Source organism: Sinohyriopsis cumingii, chromosome 12 (genome assembly GCF_028554795.1).
Source record: "Sinohyriopsis cumingii isolate HCF-2022 chromosome 12, ASM2855479v2, whole genome shotgun sequence".
Taxonomy (NCBI): Eukaryota; Metazoa; Mollusca; class Bivalvia; order Unionida; family Unionidae; genus Sinohyriopsis; species Sinohyriopsis cumingii.
Genome location: NC_142972.1, coordinates 8,795,800 through 8,812,229, shown reverse-complemented (window position 1 = coordinate 8,812,229; position 16,430 = coordinate 8,795,800). Strand labels below are relative to the sequence as shown.

General features: G+C 35.7%; 1 protein-coding gene across 1 annotated transcript in view; it reads right to left on the bottom strand.

The window, feature by feature from the left end:
* LOC149785982 (E3 ubiquitin-protein ligase SHPRH-like) overlaps window positions 1–16,430 on the bottom strand; it is a 166,862-nt gene that overhangs the window by 129,169 nt on the left and 21,263 nt on the right. The window contains exon 3 of the mRNA XM_089976242.1: window positions 10,233–10,460. Within this exon, the coding sequence (XP_089832368.1) occupies window positions 10,233–10,460 (228 nt within the window). The remainder of the gene's footprint in view (window positions 1–10,232; window positions 10,461–16,430) is intronic.

Below are 16,430 nucleotides of genomic sequence, written 5' to 3'. Positions count from 1 at the left end.
CTATGGTTGTAATACTGTAAGATTCATGTAAGTGTACTATGGTTGTAACACTGTAAGATTCATGTAAGTGTACTATGGTTGTAACACTGTAAGATTCATGTAACTGTACTATGGTTGTAATACTGTAAGATTCATGTAAGTGTACTATGGTTGTAATACTGTAAGATTCATGTAAGTGTACTATGGTTGTAATACTGTAAGATTCATGTAAGTGTACTATGGTTGTAACACTGTAAGATTAATGTAAGTGTACTATGGTTGTAATACTGTAAGATTCATGTAAGTGTACTATGGTTGTAATACTGTAAGATTCATGTAAGTGTACTATGGTTGTAATACTGTAAGATTCATGTAAGTGTACTATGGTTGTAACACTGTAAGATTCATGTAAGTGTACTATGGTTGTAATACTTTAAGATTCATGTAAGTGTACTATGGTTGTAACACTGTAAGATTCATGTAAGTGTACTATGGTTGTAACACTGTAAGATTCATGTAAGTGTACTATGGTTGTAATACTGTAAGATTCATGTAAGTGTACTATGGTTGTAATACTGTAAGATTCATGTAAGTGTACTATGGTTGTAACACTGTAAGATTCATGTAAGTGTACTATGGTTGTAACACTGTAAGATTCATGTACTATGGTTGTAATACTGTAAGATTCATATAAGTGTACTATGGTTGTAACACTGTAAGATTCATGTAAGTGTACTATGCTTGTAATACTGTAAGATTCATTTAAGTGTACTTTGGTTGTAACACTGTAAGATTCATGTAAGTGTACTATGGTTGTAACACTGTAAGATTCATGTAAGTGTACCATGGTTGTAACACTGTAAGATTCATGTAAGTGTACTATGGTTGTAACACTGTAAGATTAATGTAAGTGTACTATGGTTGTAATACTGTAAGATTCATGTAAGTGTACTATGGTTGTAATACTGTAAGATTCATGTAAGTGTACTATGGTTGTAACACTGTAAGATTCATGTAAGTGTACTATGGTTGTAACACTGTAAGATTCATGTAAGTGTACTATGGTTGTAACACTGTAAGATTCATGTAAGTGTACTATGGTTGTAATACTGTAAGATTCATGTAAGTGTACTATGGTTGTAATACTGTAAGATTCATGTAAGTGTACTATGGTTGTAACACTGTAAGATTCATGTAAGTGTACTATGGTTGCAACACTGTAAGATTCATGTAAGTGTACTATGGTTGTAATACTGTAAGATTCATGTAAGTGTACTATGGTTGTAAAACTGTAAGATTAATGTAAGTGTACTATGGTTGTAACACTGTAAGATTCATGTAAGTATACTATGGTTGTAAAACTGTAAGATTAATGTTAGTGTACTATGGTTGTAATACTGTACGATTCATGTAAGTGTACTATGGTTGTAATACTGTACGATTCATGTAAGTGTACTATGGTTGTAATACTGTAAGATTCATGTAAGTGTACTATGGTTGTAAAACTGTAAGATTCATGTAAGTGTACTATGGTTGTAAAACTGTAAGATTAATGTAAGTGTACTATGGTTGTAACACTGTAAGATTCATGTAAGTGTACTATGGTTGTAATACTGTAAGATTCATTTAAGTGTACTATGGTTGTAAAACTGTAAGATTAATGTTAGTGTACTATGGTTGTAATACTGTAAGATTCATGTAAGTGTACTATGGTTGTAACACTGTAAGATTAATGTAAGTGTACTATGGTTGTAATACTGTACGATTCATGTAAGTGTACTATGGTTGTAATACTGTAAGATTAATGTTAGTGTACTATGGTTGTAATACTGTATGATTCATGTAAGTGTACTATGGTTGTAATACTGTACGATTCATGTAAGTGTACTATGGTTGTAATACTGTAAGATTCATGTAAGTGTACTATGGTTGTAATACTGTAAGATTCATGTAAGTGTACTATGGTTGTAACACTGTAAGATTCATGTAAGTGTACTATGGTTGTAATACGGTAAGATTCATGTAAGTGTACTATGGTTGTAATACTGTACGATTCATGTAAGTGTACTATGGTTGTAATACGGTAAGATTCATGTAAGTGTACTATGGTTGTAATACTGTAAGATTCATGTAAGTGTACTATGGTTGTAATACTGTAAGATTCATGTAAGTGTACTATGGTTGTAATACGGTAAGATTGATGTAAGTGTACTATGGTTGTAATACTGTACGATTCATGTAAGTGTACTATGGTTGTAATACTGTAAGATTCATGTAAGTGTACTATGGTTGTAATACTTTAAGATTCATGTAAGTGTACTATGGTTGTAATACTGTAAGATTCATGTAAGTGTACTATGGTTGTAATACTGTAAGATTCATGTAAGTGTACTATGGTTGTAATACTTTAAGATTCATGTAAGTGTACTATGGTTGTAATACTGTAAGATTCATGTAAGTGTACTATGGTTGTAACACTGTAAGATTCATGTAAGTGTACTATGGTTGTAAAACTGTAAGATTAATGTTAGTGTACTATGGTTGTAACACTGTAAGATTCATGTAAGTGTACTATGGTTGTAATACGGTAAGATTCATGTAAGTGTACTATGGTTGTAATACGGTAAGATTCATGTAAGTGTACTATGGTTGTAATACTGTAAGATTCATGTAAGTGTACTATGGTTGTAATACGGTAAGATTCATGTAAGTGTACTATGGTTGTAATACTGTACGATTCATGTAAGTGTACTATGGTTGTAATACTGTAAGATTCATGTAAGTGTACTATGGTTGTAATACTTTAAGATTCATGTAAGTGTACTATGGTTGTAATACTGTAAGATTCATGTAAGTGTACTATGGCTGTAATACTGTAAGATTCATGTAAGTGTACTATGCTTGTAACACTGTAAGATTCATGTAAGTGTACTATGCTTGTAACACTGTAAGATTCATGTAAGTGTACTATGCTTGTAACACTGTAAGATTCATGTAAGTGTACTATGCTTGTAATACTTTAAGATTCATGTAAGTGTACTATGGTTGTAATACTGTAAGATTCATGTAAGTGTACTATGGCTGTAATACTGTAAGATTCATGTAAGTGTACTATGGTTGTAACACTGTAAGATTCATGTAAGTGTACTATGGTTGTAATACTGTAAGATTCATTTAAGTGTACTATGGTTGTAACACTGTAAGATTCATGTAAGTGTACTATGGTTGTAAAACTGTAAGATTCATGTAACTGTACTATGGTTGTAATACTGTAAGATTCATGTAAGTGTACTATGGTTGTAATACTGTAAGATTCATGTAAGTGTACTATGGTTGTAACACTGTAAGATTCATGTAAGTGTACTATGGTTGTAACACTGTAAGATTCATGTACTATGGTTGTAATACTGTAAGATTCATATAAGTGTACTATGGTTGTAACACTGTAAGATTCATGTAAGTGTACTATGCTTGTAATACTGTAAGATTCATTTAAGTGTACTTTGGTTGTAACACTGTAAGATTCATGTAAGTGTACTATGGTTGTAACACTGTAAGATTCATGTAAGTGTACTATGGTTGTAATACTGTAAGATTCATGTAAGTGTACTATGGTTGTAACACTGTAAGATTCATGTAAGTGTACTATGGTTGTAATACTGTAAGATTCATGTAAGTGTACTATGGTTGTAACACTAAGATCAATGTAAGTGTACTATGGTTGTAATACTGTAAGATTCATGTAAGTGTACTATGGTTGTAATACTGTAAGATTCATGTAAGTGTACTATGGTTGTAATACTGTAAGATTCATGTAAGTGTACTATAGTTGTAACACTGTAAGATTCATGTAAGTGTACTATGGTTGTAACACTAAGATTAATGTAAGTGTACTATGGTTGTAATACTGTAAGATTCATGTAAGTGTACTATGGTTGTAACACTGTAAGATTCATGTAAGTGTACTATGGTTGTAATACTGTACGATTCATGTAAGTGTACTATGGTTGCAACACTGTAAGATTAATGTAAGTGTACTATGGTTGTAATACTGTAAGATTCATCTAAGTGTACTATGGTTGTAATACTGTAAGATTAATGTTAAGTGTACTATGGTTGTAATACTGTACGATTCATGTAAGTGTACTATGGTTGCAACACTGTAAGATTAATGTAAGTGTACTATGGTTGTAATACTGTAAGATTCATGTAAGTGTACTATGGTTGTAATACTGTAAGATTCATGTAAGTGTACTATGGTTGTAATACTGTAAGATTTATGTTAGTGTACTATGGTTGTAACACTGTAAGATTCATGTAAGTGTACTATGGTTGCAACACTGTAAGATTAATGTAAGTGTACTATGGTTGTAATACTGTAAGATTCATGTTAGTGTACTATGGTTGTAATACTGTAAGATTCATGTTAGTGTACTATGGTTGCAACACTGTAAGATTCATGTAAGTGTACTATGATTGTAACACTAAGATTAATGTAAGTGTACTATGGTTGTAATACTGTCAGATTCATGTAACTGTACTATGGTTGTAACACTGTAAGATTCATGTAAGTGTACTATGGTTGTAACACTGTAAGATTCATGTAAGTGTACTATGGTTGTAATACTGTAAGATTCATGTAAGTGTACTATGGTTGTAACACTAAGATCAATGTAAGTGTACTATGGTTGTAACACTGTAAGATTCATGTAAGTGTACTATGGTTGTAATACTGTAAGATTCATGTAAGTGTACTATGGTTGTAATACTGTAAGATTCATGTAAGTGTACTATGGTTGTAACACTGTAAGATTCATGTAAGTGTACTATGGTTGTAATACTGTAAGATTCATGTAAGTGTACTATGGGTGTAACACTAAGATTAATGTAAGTGTACTATGGTTGTAAGATTCATGTAAGTGTACTATGGTTGTAACACTGTAAGATTAATGTAAGTGTACTATGGTTATAACACTAAGATTCATTAAGTGTACTATGGTTATAATACTGTAAGATTAATGTACTATGGTTATAACACTAAGATTAATGTAAGTGTACTATGGTTGTAATACTGTAAGATTCATTAAGTGTACTATGGTTGTAACACTGTAAGATTAATGTAAGTGTACTATGGTTATAACACTAAGATTCATTAAGTCTACTATGGTTGTAATACTGTAAGATTCATGTAAGTGTACTATGGTTATAACACTAAGATTAATGTAAGTGTACTATGGTTATAACACTAAGATTAATGTAAGTGTACTATGGTTGTAATACTGTAAGATTCATGTAAGTGTACTATGGTTATAACACTAAGATTAATGTAAGTGTACTATGGTTATAACACTGCAAGATTAATGTTAAGTGTACCATGGTTATATCACTGTAAGATTCATGTTAGTGTACCATGGTAATAACACAGTACAAGTTTTGTTGGTATACTAAGCTTATGTAAAAATATTTTAAAAAATTAACACATAAAATGATCATTCTATTTTTTTAAAATACTTTATCATGTGCTTGAAAGTGACTGGATTATCTAAAAATAATTTTAAAAATATAACTTTATACAGTCTATTATCTTTTTCTTGTGGCGTTATAAGTCTGGTATTGCATTACCTTGTTCTGCAATAAGTCTGGTTAATTTTGTTATGATGAAATAAGTCTGGTAATTCATTATCTTTCTTTTGGTGGCATAAGTCTCACTGTAATTCATTACCTTCTTTGTTGTGGAATAAATCTGGTTAATTTTCTAATGGTGAATTAAGTCTTGTAATTCATTAGTTTTCTTGTGGTGGAATAAGTCTGATAAGATTCATTACTTCATCAATGTTTTAAATAAGATTTATTTCAATATAAAATACAACCTTCCTTTACCAGTCAGGCAAGGAATAGAGGTACAGGAAGGAAATACAACCTTCCTTTACCAGTCAGGCAAGGTATAGAGGTAAAGGAAGGAAATACAACCTTCCTTTACTAGTCAGGCAAGGTACAGAGGTACAGGAAAGAAATACAACCTTCCTTTACCAGTCAGGCAAGGAATAGAGGTACAGGAAGGGAATACAACCTTCCTTTACCAGTCAGGCAAGGAATAGAGGTACAGGAAGGAAATACAACCTTCCTTTACCAGTCAGGCAAGGAATAGAGGTACAGGAAGGAAATACAACCTTCCTTTACCAGTCAGGCAAGGAATAGAGGCACATGAAAGAAATACAACCTTCCTTTACCAGTCAGGCAAGGTATAGAGGTACAGGAAGGGAATACAACCTTCCTTTACCAGTCAGGCAAGGAATAGAGGTACAGGAAGGAAATACAACCTTCCTTTACCAGTCAGGCAAGGAATAGAGGTACAGGAAGGAAATACAACCTTCCTTTACCAGTCAGGCAAGGAATAGAGGTACAGGAAGGGAATACAACCTTCCTTTACCAGTCAGGCAAGGAATAGAGGTACAGGAAGGAAATACAACCTTCCTTTACCAGTCAGGCAAGGAATAGAGGTACAGGAAGGAAATACAACCTTCCTTTACCAGTCAGGCAAGGAATAGAGGCACATGAAAGAAATACAACCTTCCTTTACCAGTCAGGCAAGGTATAGAGGTACAGGAAGGGAATACAACCTTCCTTTACCAGTCAGGCAAGGAATAGAGGTACAGGAAGGAAATACAACCTTCCTTTACCAGTCAGGCAAGGAATAGAGGTACAGGAAGGAAATACAACCTTCCTTTACCAGTCAGGCAAGGAATAGAGGTACAGGAAGGAAATACAACCTTCCTTTACCAGTCAGGCAAGGAATAGAGGTACAGGAAGGAAATACAACCTTCCTTTACCAGTCAGGCAAGGTATAGAGGTACAGGAAGGGAATACAACCTTCCTTTACCAGTCAGGCAAGGTATAGAGGTACAGGAAGGGAATACAACCTTCCTTTACCAGTCAGGCAAGGAATAGAGGTACAGGAAGGAAATACAACCTTCCTTTACCAGTCAGGCAAGGTATAGAGGTACAGGAAGGAAATACAACCTTCCTTTACCAGTCAGGCAAGGTACAGAGGTACAGGAAGGAAATACAAACTTCCTTTACCAGTCAGGCAAGGAATAGAGGTACAGGAAGGAAAATTATATCATGCTAACAACAGTACCAAAATCTACAGAAACTAGGTAAATATGATACACAGTTATTAATGGAGGTAGTTATACTACATGTATAATGGGGACTTTTTTTTAAATTTTGGTTTGAAGAAAGGGACATTGTGCAAAAGTACATATATGTGCTGTCAATCCACTATTATTTTGTGGAATGCCAACTTTTGCAGATTTCATGGTTACTGCACACCATGAATTTAAAGACTCAATAAACAATTTATAAGTAAAATCAACAAGTCTAAGACCTCTCTTCCATAGTAAAATCAACAAGTCTAAGACCTCTCTTCCATAGTTAAATCAACAAGTCTTAAGACCTCTCTGCCATAGCAAAATCAATATGTCAAAGACCTCTACCATAGGAAAATCAATGTCTAAGACATCCCTTCCACAGTAAAATCAACATGTCTGAGACCTCCCTTCCACAATAAAATCAACATGTATAAGACCTCTCTACCATAGGAAAATCAATGTCTAAGACCTCCCTTCCACAGTAAAATCAACATGTCTAAGACCTCACTCCCATAGTAAAATCAATGTCTAAGACATCTCTTCTACTGTAAAATCAATGTTTAAGACCTCTACCATAGCAAAATCAAACTATCTAAGACCTCTCTTCCATAGCAAAATCAACATGTCTAAGACATCTCTTCCTGATGAAAATCAACATGTCTAAAACATCTCTTCCACATGAAAATCAACAAGTCTAAGACATCACTTCCACAGAAAAATTAGCATGTCAAAGACATCCCTTCCATAGTAAAATCAACAAGTCTAAGACCTCTATTCCATAGCAAAATCTGCATGTCTAAGACCTCTATTCCATAGCAAAATCAACCCGTCTTAAGAGCAGTCTTCCATAGTTAAATCAACATGTCTAAGACATCTCTTCCATATCAAAGGTACATCCATGATTAAAGGTACTGAGAAAAAAATTATAAACCCATGGAAACTTATACTCGTGAAAGTACAGTAGCATGAAATGTTTTCCCATTTCCCTAATTCCTTCCAGTCCTTTGAAAGTAGATCTTCACTTATGACTCATGAAGTGCTCTCCCACACCCCTAATTCCCTCCAGTCCCTTAAATCCTGATGTTAACTTGTGACACATGAAGTGTTCTCCCAAACCCTAATTCCCTCCAGTTCCTTGAATCTTGATCTTCACCTGTGATTTGAGAAGTGCTCTCCCACACCACTAATTCTCTCCAGTCCCTTCAAATGATACTCCTCAAGAGTGACTCATGAAATACTCTCCCACACCACTAATTCCCTCCAGTCCCTTTAAAAGATACTCCTCAAAAGTGACTCATGAAATACTCTCCCACACCACTAATTCCCTCCAGTCTTTTCAAAAGATACTCCTCAACAGTGACTCACGAAATACTCTACCACACTTTAACTCCCTCCAGTCCTTCAATGTTACTCCTTACTTGCAATTCATGAAGTGATGTCCCACACTAATTCTTCTAGTTAGTTTAATGTCACTCCTCACTTTTGACTCGTGAATAGTAAGAAAAATTCCAAATGTTAAAAACACTGCAAGGTGACACGGCAAGTTTTACTGAGACAAAAGAAAAGTGAGGCTCTTGACTTTTTAATGTTAAAATAAATAATATTGTTTTAGCCTTTTGACAACCAACCTATTGATGCCCAGAGTTGGATGTTACCAATGAATACTAAGAATTTACTGAATCAGAGACATTTTTGAGATGAGACAGCACTGATTTGTAAGAAAAATAAAACATATACAGTTAAAATGAATTCATTTTGAATGGGTCCCCTGTATGACTAATTAAATGAATTTATTTCTGAATGGGTCCCCTTATGACTAATTACATGAATTTATTTCTGAATGGGTCCCCTTATGACTAATTACATGAATTTATTTCTGAATGGGTCCCCTTATGACTAATTACATGAATTTATTTCTGAATAGGTCCCCTTATGACCAATTACATGAATTTATTTCTGAATGGGTCCCCTTATGACTAATTACATGAATTTATTTCTGAATGGGTCCCCTTATGACTAATTACATGAATTTATTTCTGAATGGGTCCCCTTATGACTAAGTACATGAATTTATTTCTGAATGGGTCCCCTTATGACTAATTACATGAATTTATTTCTGAATGGGTCCCCTTATGACTAATTACATGAATTTATTTCTGAATGGGTCCCCTTATGACTAAGTACATGAATTTATTTCTGAATGGGTCCCCTTATGACTAAGTACATGAATTTATTTCTGAATGGGTCCCCTTACGACTAATTACATGAATTTATTTCTGAATGGGTCCCCTTACGACTAATTACATGAATTTATTTCTGAATGGGTCCCCTTATGACCAATTACATGAATTTATTTCTGAATGGGTCCCCTTACGACTAATTACATGAATTTATTTCTGAATGGGTCCCCTTATGACTAAGTACATGAATTTATTTCTGAATGGGTCCCCTTATGACTAATTACATGAATTTATTTCTGAATGGGTCCCCTTATGACCAATTACATGAATTTATTTCTGAATGGGTCCTCTTATGACTAATTACATGAATTTATTTCTGAATGGGTCCCCTTATGACTAAGTACATGAATTTATTTCTGAATGGGTCCCCTTATGACTAATTACATGAATTTATTTCTGAATGGGTCCCCTTATGACTAATTACATGAATTTATTTCTGAATGGGTCCCCTATATGACTAATACAAATGAATTCATTTTTCTAATTAAAACATTACATGTGTCTTGCTCCAAGTGCAACATTAAGATATACTTTGCCACTTCAATATTTACATGGCATATTGTTTTTCTTGATAGTCACTGTAATTTTTATATGGCCTATTGTTTTTTTTGGTAGCCACTTCAAATTTTAAATGGCCTATTGTTTTTCCTGGTAGCCACTTCAATTTTTACATGGCATATTACTTTTCTAAACTTTGCACAACTAGCAGTGGAAATAACCCATCAGATTATCATGAAGGCATATAGGTTTTCTTAGCTAGGAAAATCATTATTGAATCAGCAACCACTGAGTTTGGAGATGTCAACAGAACTAAAGCATCTTCATGTTTTCAAGAAAGACATAACCCATTTGTAAGTACAACCTGGCTTATCGTCTGCCGTTTTCTCTGGCTTATCGTCTGCCGTTTTCTCTTTCTGAAGCATCCACTTGATGGCCTCACACTGGTATGGCCGGAGGATTGGTTGCAGAGCAGGATGCTGAACATTAACAGCGACATCATCAGCACGACCTGATTGCCTTTTCCTAACCTCTCTGTATAAACCCTCAATGTCATGCCTCTCTGTGTAGGCCAATCCCTGCTCCTTATATGCTGTAAAACAAAAGTCCACAGTTTCATCTCAACAAATGTTCCCTATTCCCACAACTAAGAAACAGCGAGATCGTGATCCGATATCTTTTGATTGGGGATGGCTGGGAAATCTATGTTAACAGAGGTGCAAATCTTCTAGCCACTTGACCATGCACAAAGTAAATATCTATTGATTATTTAACGAGACTTGGTGGATGCCAGATGGATATATGGATAGATATTGCATTTTCTTGAACTTTCCCGCCAAAAGATTCCTTAATTGCAGAAAGGCTGAAAAGATCCCTTGACTGACATCCAGTAAAAGACATTTTCCAGGACAAATGCAGTTTGGTGTTCTTTACCAAGAATCTTGCATAAATGTGAAAGACAACTGCAGTTTGGTGTTTTTTTGCCATGAATTTTGTATAGAATGTGAAGGACAAATGCAACTTGGTGTTCTTTGCCAAGAATCTTGCATAGAATGTGAAGGACAAATGTAGGATCTTGTATAGAATGTGAAGGACAAATGCAGTTTAGTGTTCTTTGTCAAGAATTTTGTATAGAATGTGAAGGACAAATGCAGTTTGGTGTTCTTTGCCAGGAATTTTTTGTATAGAATGTGAAGTTCAAATGCTGTTTGGTGTTCTTTGCCAAGAATTTTGCATAGAAAGTGAAGGAGAAATGCAGTTTGGTGTTCTTTGCCAGGAATTTTTTGTATAGAATGTGAAGTTCAAATGCCATTTGGTGTTCTTTGCCAAGAATTTTGTATAGAAAGTGAAGGACAAATGCAGTTTGGTGTTCTTTGCCAAGAATTTTGTACAGAAAGTGAAGGAGAAATGCAGTTTGGTGTTCTTTGCCAGGAATCTTTTGTTTAGAATGTGATGGACAAATGCAGTTTGGTGTTCTTTGCCAAGAATTTTGTATAGAAAGTGAAGGAGAAATGCAGTTTGGTGTTCTTTGCCAGGAATTTTTTGTATAGAATGTGAAGGACAAATGCAGTTTGATGTTCTTTTTCAGGAATTTTGCATAGAATGTGATGGACAAATGCAGTTTGGTGTTCTTTGCCAAGAATTTTGAGAATGTGAAGGACAAATACAGTTGCTTGCTTGGGATCTTGCATAGAGTGTGAAGGAAGAAAGTTTTATTTCATATCCATTTTATATGCAGACTTTTACAGATAAGTAATTGGTCATGTTCCTCAGTCCATCCATGTAACCATCTGTATGTTACCTAGTTCATCTTGAAACCTTAAACCCATCTGCACTGATTGAGGGAGTGTGATAATATATGGGATAATAGTGCACAAGAATAAACAGTAATTTTTCATAGCCTTGGGGGAAAGAAGGTGTTTATAGGTAAAAGGTCACATTTTCAAAAGGTAATATGGACTATTCATTGCAACTTGAATTCCATATAAATGGACTATTCATTGTAACTTGGGGTAGAAGATCAATATTTCATTAGGGGTTAGGGTTAGACAACAATAAAGGTCTCACAAAATGGATGCAGTCCCCAGGAAAGGAGAGGGCAGGGTTCAATGGCAACATTTCCCAAGATTCTATATTCTCTCCCTAGGCATTATGTTTCATAAAAAGAGTCCCTCGAAGGGACTGATGCTCTACTGACTGAAAAGAATTTCCAGGAATTAAAGATATCATTATTTCTTCCTTTTAATTGCTGAGTGCTAAGCTATATTTGATATTCTTCATAGATAAGATTTTTAAATTAGCTCTTGAGGTGGATGTCAGCTTGGCACCATTTTCATTTCAGACCAACAACATCATAAGAAGTCTTTTGGTGGAAACCCATGTTGATATGACCTATTTTGGAGGAGTAAAAAAAATGGTCACCATGGCAGCCATTTTGGAAATCAGAAAACTTCTTTCACTGAAAACACCCTTGACGATATGACCATTCACTCAGGAGAAATAGTGATAAGATTTTTTGAAGATGTGGCAGCCATAATGAATGTCTAAATGTTACCATTAGGACTAATCAGACATCACAAGCTTGTGTATTAAAAACACCATCTTCATACGGCCATCCATTCAAAAGAAGTAGTGATAAAAATATTTTCAAAAATACCATTGTGGTGACCATAGTGGACATCAGACTGACACTATTGTGGTGACCATACTGGACATCAGACTGACACTACTGTGGTGACCATAGTGGACATCAGACTGACACTACTGTGGTGACCATAGTGGACATCAGACTGACACTACTGTGGTGACCATACTGGACATCAGACTGACACTACTGTGGTGACCGTACTGGACATCAGACTGACACTACTGTGGTGACCATAGTGGACATCAGACTGACACTACTTTTCATTAAGGACCAACTACATAAAAAGTTTTGTGGTTCAAACCTCACTGGCAATTTTATTTTTCATTCAGGAGGATAATTAATAAAAAGTTTGCCAAGATGGCCAATATGGCAGTCATACTGGACATAAGAACTGCTCAATTTGCAAATATGACATCATAATAAGTTTTCTCGTGGAAACCCCATGTTTATGTGATCATCCATTCAGTAGACATAGTGATACAAAAAATTTAAGATGACATATTGGAAATCAAAAATTTTAATTTACGACCATGTAAGTATTTTAGTGAACATGCCATGTTGATATTTTCACCATTTCAGCAGGAGTAATGATACAAATATTTTCATGACGGCCACTGTGGTTGCCATATTGGATATTACATACATATCATTTTCATTTAGGACTAAGTAGACATCATAAGAAGTCTTGTGGTGAATATCCAATGTCAATATGACTTTCTGTTCAGAAGGAGTAGGTATAACAATATGTTTAAGATGGCCACTGTAGCAGCCATATGGACACCAGATTCAAACTTGACATTACAAGAAGTCTTTCAGTGAAAACCACATACTGATATGGCCATCTAGTGAAAACCCCATACTGATATGGCCATCTAGTGAAAACCCCATACTGATATGGCCATCTAGTGAAAACCCCATACTGATATGGCCATCTAGTGAAAACCCCATACTGATGTGGCCATCTAGTGAAAACCCCATACTGATATGGCCATCTAGTGAAAACCACATCCTGATATGGCCATCTAATGAAAACCCCATACTGATATGGCCATCTAGTGAAAACCCCCTACTGATATGGCCATCTAGTGAAAACCCCATACTGATATGGCCATCTAGTGAAAACCACATCCTGATAAGGCCATCTAGTGAAAACCACATACTGATATGGCCATCTTTGAAAACCCCATACCGAAATGGCCATCTAGTGAAAACCCCATACTGATATGGCCATCTAGTGAAAACCACATACTGATATGGCCATTGTAATGTTATTTGTTATTGAAGAATAACTGCAGAAGGCGTTCTATAGTATTTATTATATACAAGACATCAATACAGCTTGGAAGGGGAGTAAAGTCTGCCCTGAGTGTCTATTTCCCATGGAACTTAAACCCTAGTGAATGTATAACATAAACCAGCTGTTGGTGTGTATCAGTTCTAGTCCAGTGTGGAATGTCTGATTACTTTTACTGTCAAGTGATGTTTCAAAGCTAATTAGATTAAGGCTTACACTACATCTCCCTTCCTGAGAAGTTTACATTAAAACGAAACGTGATCTGATGACCGCATTTCTAAACAAGCTACATCAGCTTAATTTATTTTACAAGTTCAGTCTCTCAGGTGGTTTCGACAATCTTCCCGAACGTGTGAAATATCCGTTTTGACTGGTTGGCACTGCTTTGCTTTCATCTGAGTCAGTCAAAGTATCAGGGTCTGAAGCAGTCACTTTTAGAGGCTCCGATAATGTGGTAGGCATGGGAACTAAATTTCTCCTATTACGCCGTATCTCTCCCTCGTCAGTTACTACCATGTATGAACGAGGTGTATATGCCTCAGATTTAATTATCCCTGAAGAAAAATGATCTTTAATCCATACTTTATTCCCTACCTGAAGTTTTTTCATATTTCGGACGCGATGTCGACGGTCATAATTTCTCTTTTGAGTTTGCTTTTGATAGTTTTCCGATTTCTTCAGTTTCATTAAATCTGGCCATTTCGGCTCTAAGTTGTTTGGTGCCACTGGCAAAGTAGTTTGTAATTTTCTTCCCATTAGTAATTCAGCAGGGCTGTATCCATTTGGTAATGGTGTTGCGCGATATGTCAAAAGAGCTATGTAAGGATCGTTTGCTTTTTTAAGCATTCTTTTAATTGTCTGAACAGCCCTTTCGGCGAGACCATTGCTCTGTGGATATTTTGGACTGCTTGTAATATGCCTGAATCCATAACTTTTCGCAAAATCTTTGAGTATTGCGGATGTGTATTGCGGACCATTATCTGAAACTAAAACTTCTGGTATACCGTGTCGCGCAAAGATTGATTTGAGATGATTGACAATTGCTTTCGAACCTGTGCCTTGCAATTTTGCTATTTCGATGTATCGTGAGAAATAATCAATCACCAAGAGATATGTTTGACCATTCAGTTCAAACAAGTCTGAAGCGACTCTTTGCCAAGGTCGACTTGGAAATTCATTTGGTATCATTGGTTCAGCTTGATCTCGTGAGTTTTCGATGCAATTTTGGCAAGACTTTACCAAGTGCTCTAGCTGAGTACTTAGTCCTTTCCACCAAACTGACGTTTTGGCGCGTTCTCGGCATTTAACTATGCCTTGGTGACCATCGTGAATTCTCTCTAGGATTTCTCTTTGAAGTGATTCTGGTACGACAAGGCGTGTACCTTTCATTAAAAGACCATTTTGAACTGTAAATTCACCTCTATCTGCCCAGTACGATTGAAGTTTTCCGTCAATAGCGGATTTCTCTGGCCACCCCGTTTCACAGAATTGTACAAGTTGTTTGCAAATCGAATCATTTCGATATTCAGACTTTATTTGTTCAAGTCGGGTATTTGATGCAGGCAAATTGCTAACTACGAAATCAACATAGGCGTTAGTTTCAGCCTGAAATTCTCTGTCACTCTCAGAGTGATAACTTAAAGGTGCTCTGGATAGAGCATCAGCAGTTAATAGATTTTTGCCAGCAACATGAACTATACAAAAGTTGAATCTCATCAAACGCATTCTAAAGCGTTGAATTCTAGGGGGTAAATCTCCCAAGATTTTTGTGCTCATTAGTGGTACTAATGGCTTATGGTCAGTTTCAAGTTTGAATTGTGACCCAATTAAATAGCTACTGAAGCGTTCACAAGCCCAAGTGATTGCAAGGGCCTCTTTTTCTATTTGAGCATAGCGTTGCTCAGTTTCTGACATACCTCGTGATGCGAACGCCACCGGTCTCAGAGTGCTTCCGTGCTTCTGCCGTAGCACAGCACCTAGTCCAAATGAAGATGCATCTGCAGATACAACTATTTCTCTATTTGGATCATAGTGTGCTAAAGTTGGTGAAGATATCATTTCTTGCTTGATATCTCTAAAAGCTTGTTCTTGATCTGGACCCCAAGTCCACGAGTTTTTACCTTTCAAAAGCTCACGTAATGGTTTTGATTTTTCTGCCAAATTTGGACTAAATTTGCCAAGCTGATTTGCCATACCGAGAAATCGTCGTATATCTGTTACGCATTTCGGTGTTTCCATTTCCGTTATAGCTTTGGCTTTTTCTGGATCAGGTCGGCAACCATTTTCGTCAACAACATGCCCAAGAAACCTTATTGATGGTCTCGAAAATTCACACTTTTCAGCGTTCAAAGTGACGCCGGCCTTTTGAATTGATTTCATTACCATTTCTAGTCTTTCGTCATGCTGTTTCTGCGTTTCCCCAAAGACAAGAACATCGTCCATGTGACAGAGTGTTCCGTCAAGTCGCTCCAGCGTTTCTGACATCCTTTTCTGAAAAAATTCAGGCGCAGAACTGATTCCGAATGGAAGGCGATTAAAATAAAACCTTCCAAAAGGAGTAATGAAAGTTGTAAGGCGGCGTGAATCTTCTGACAGGTTTATTTGCCAAAAGCCTGAGTTTG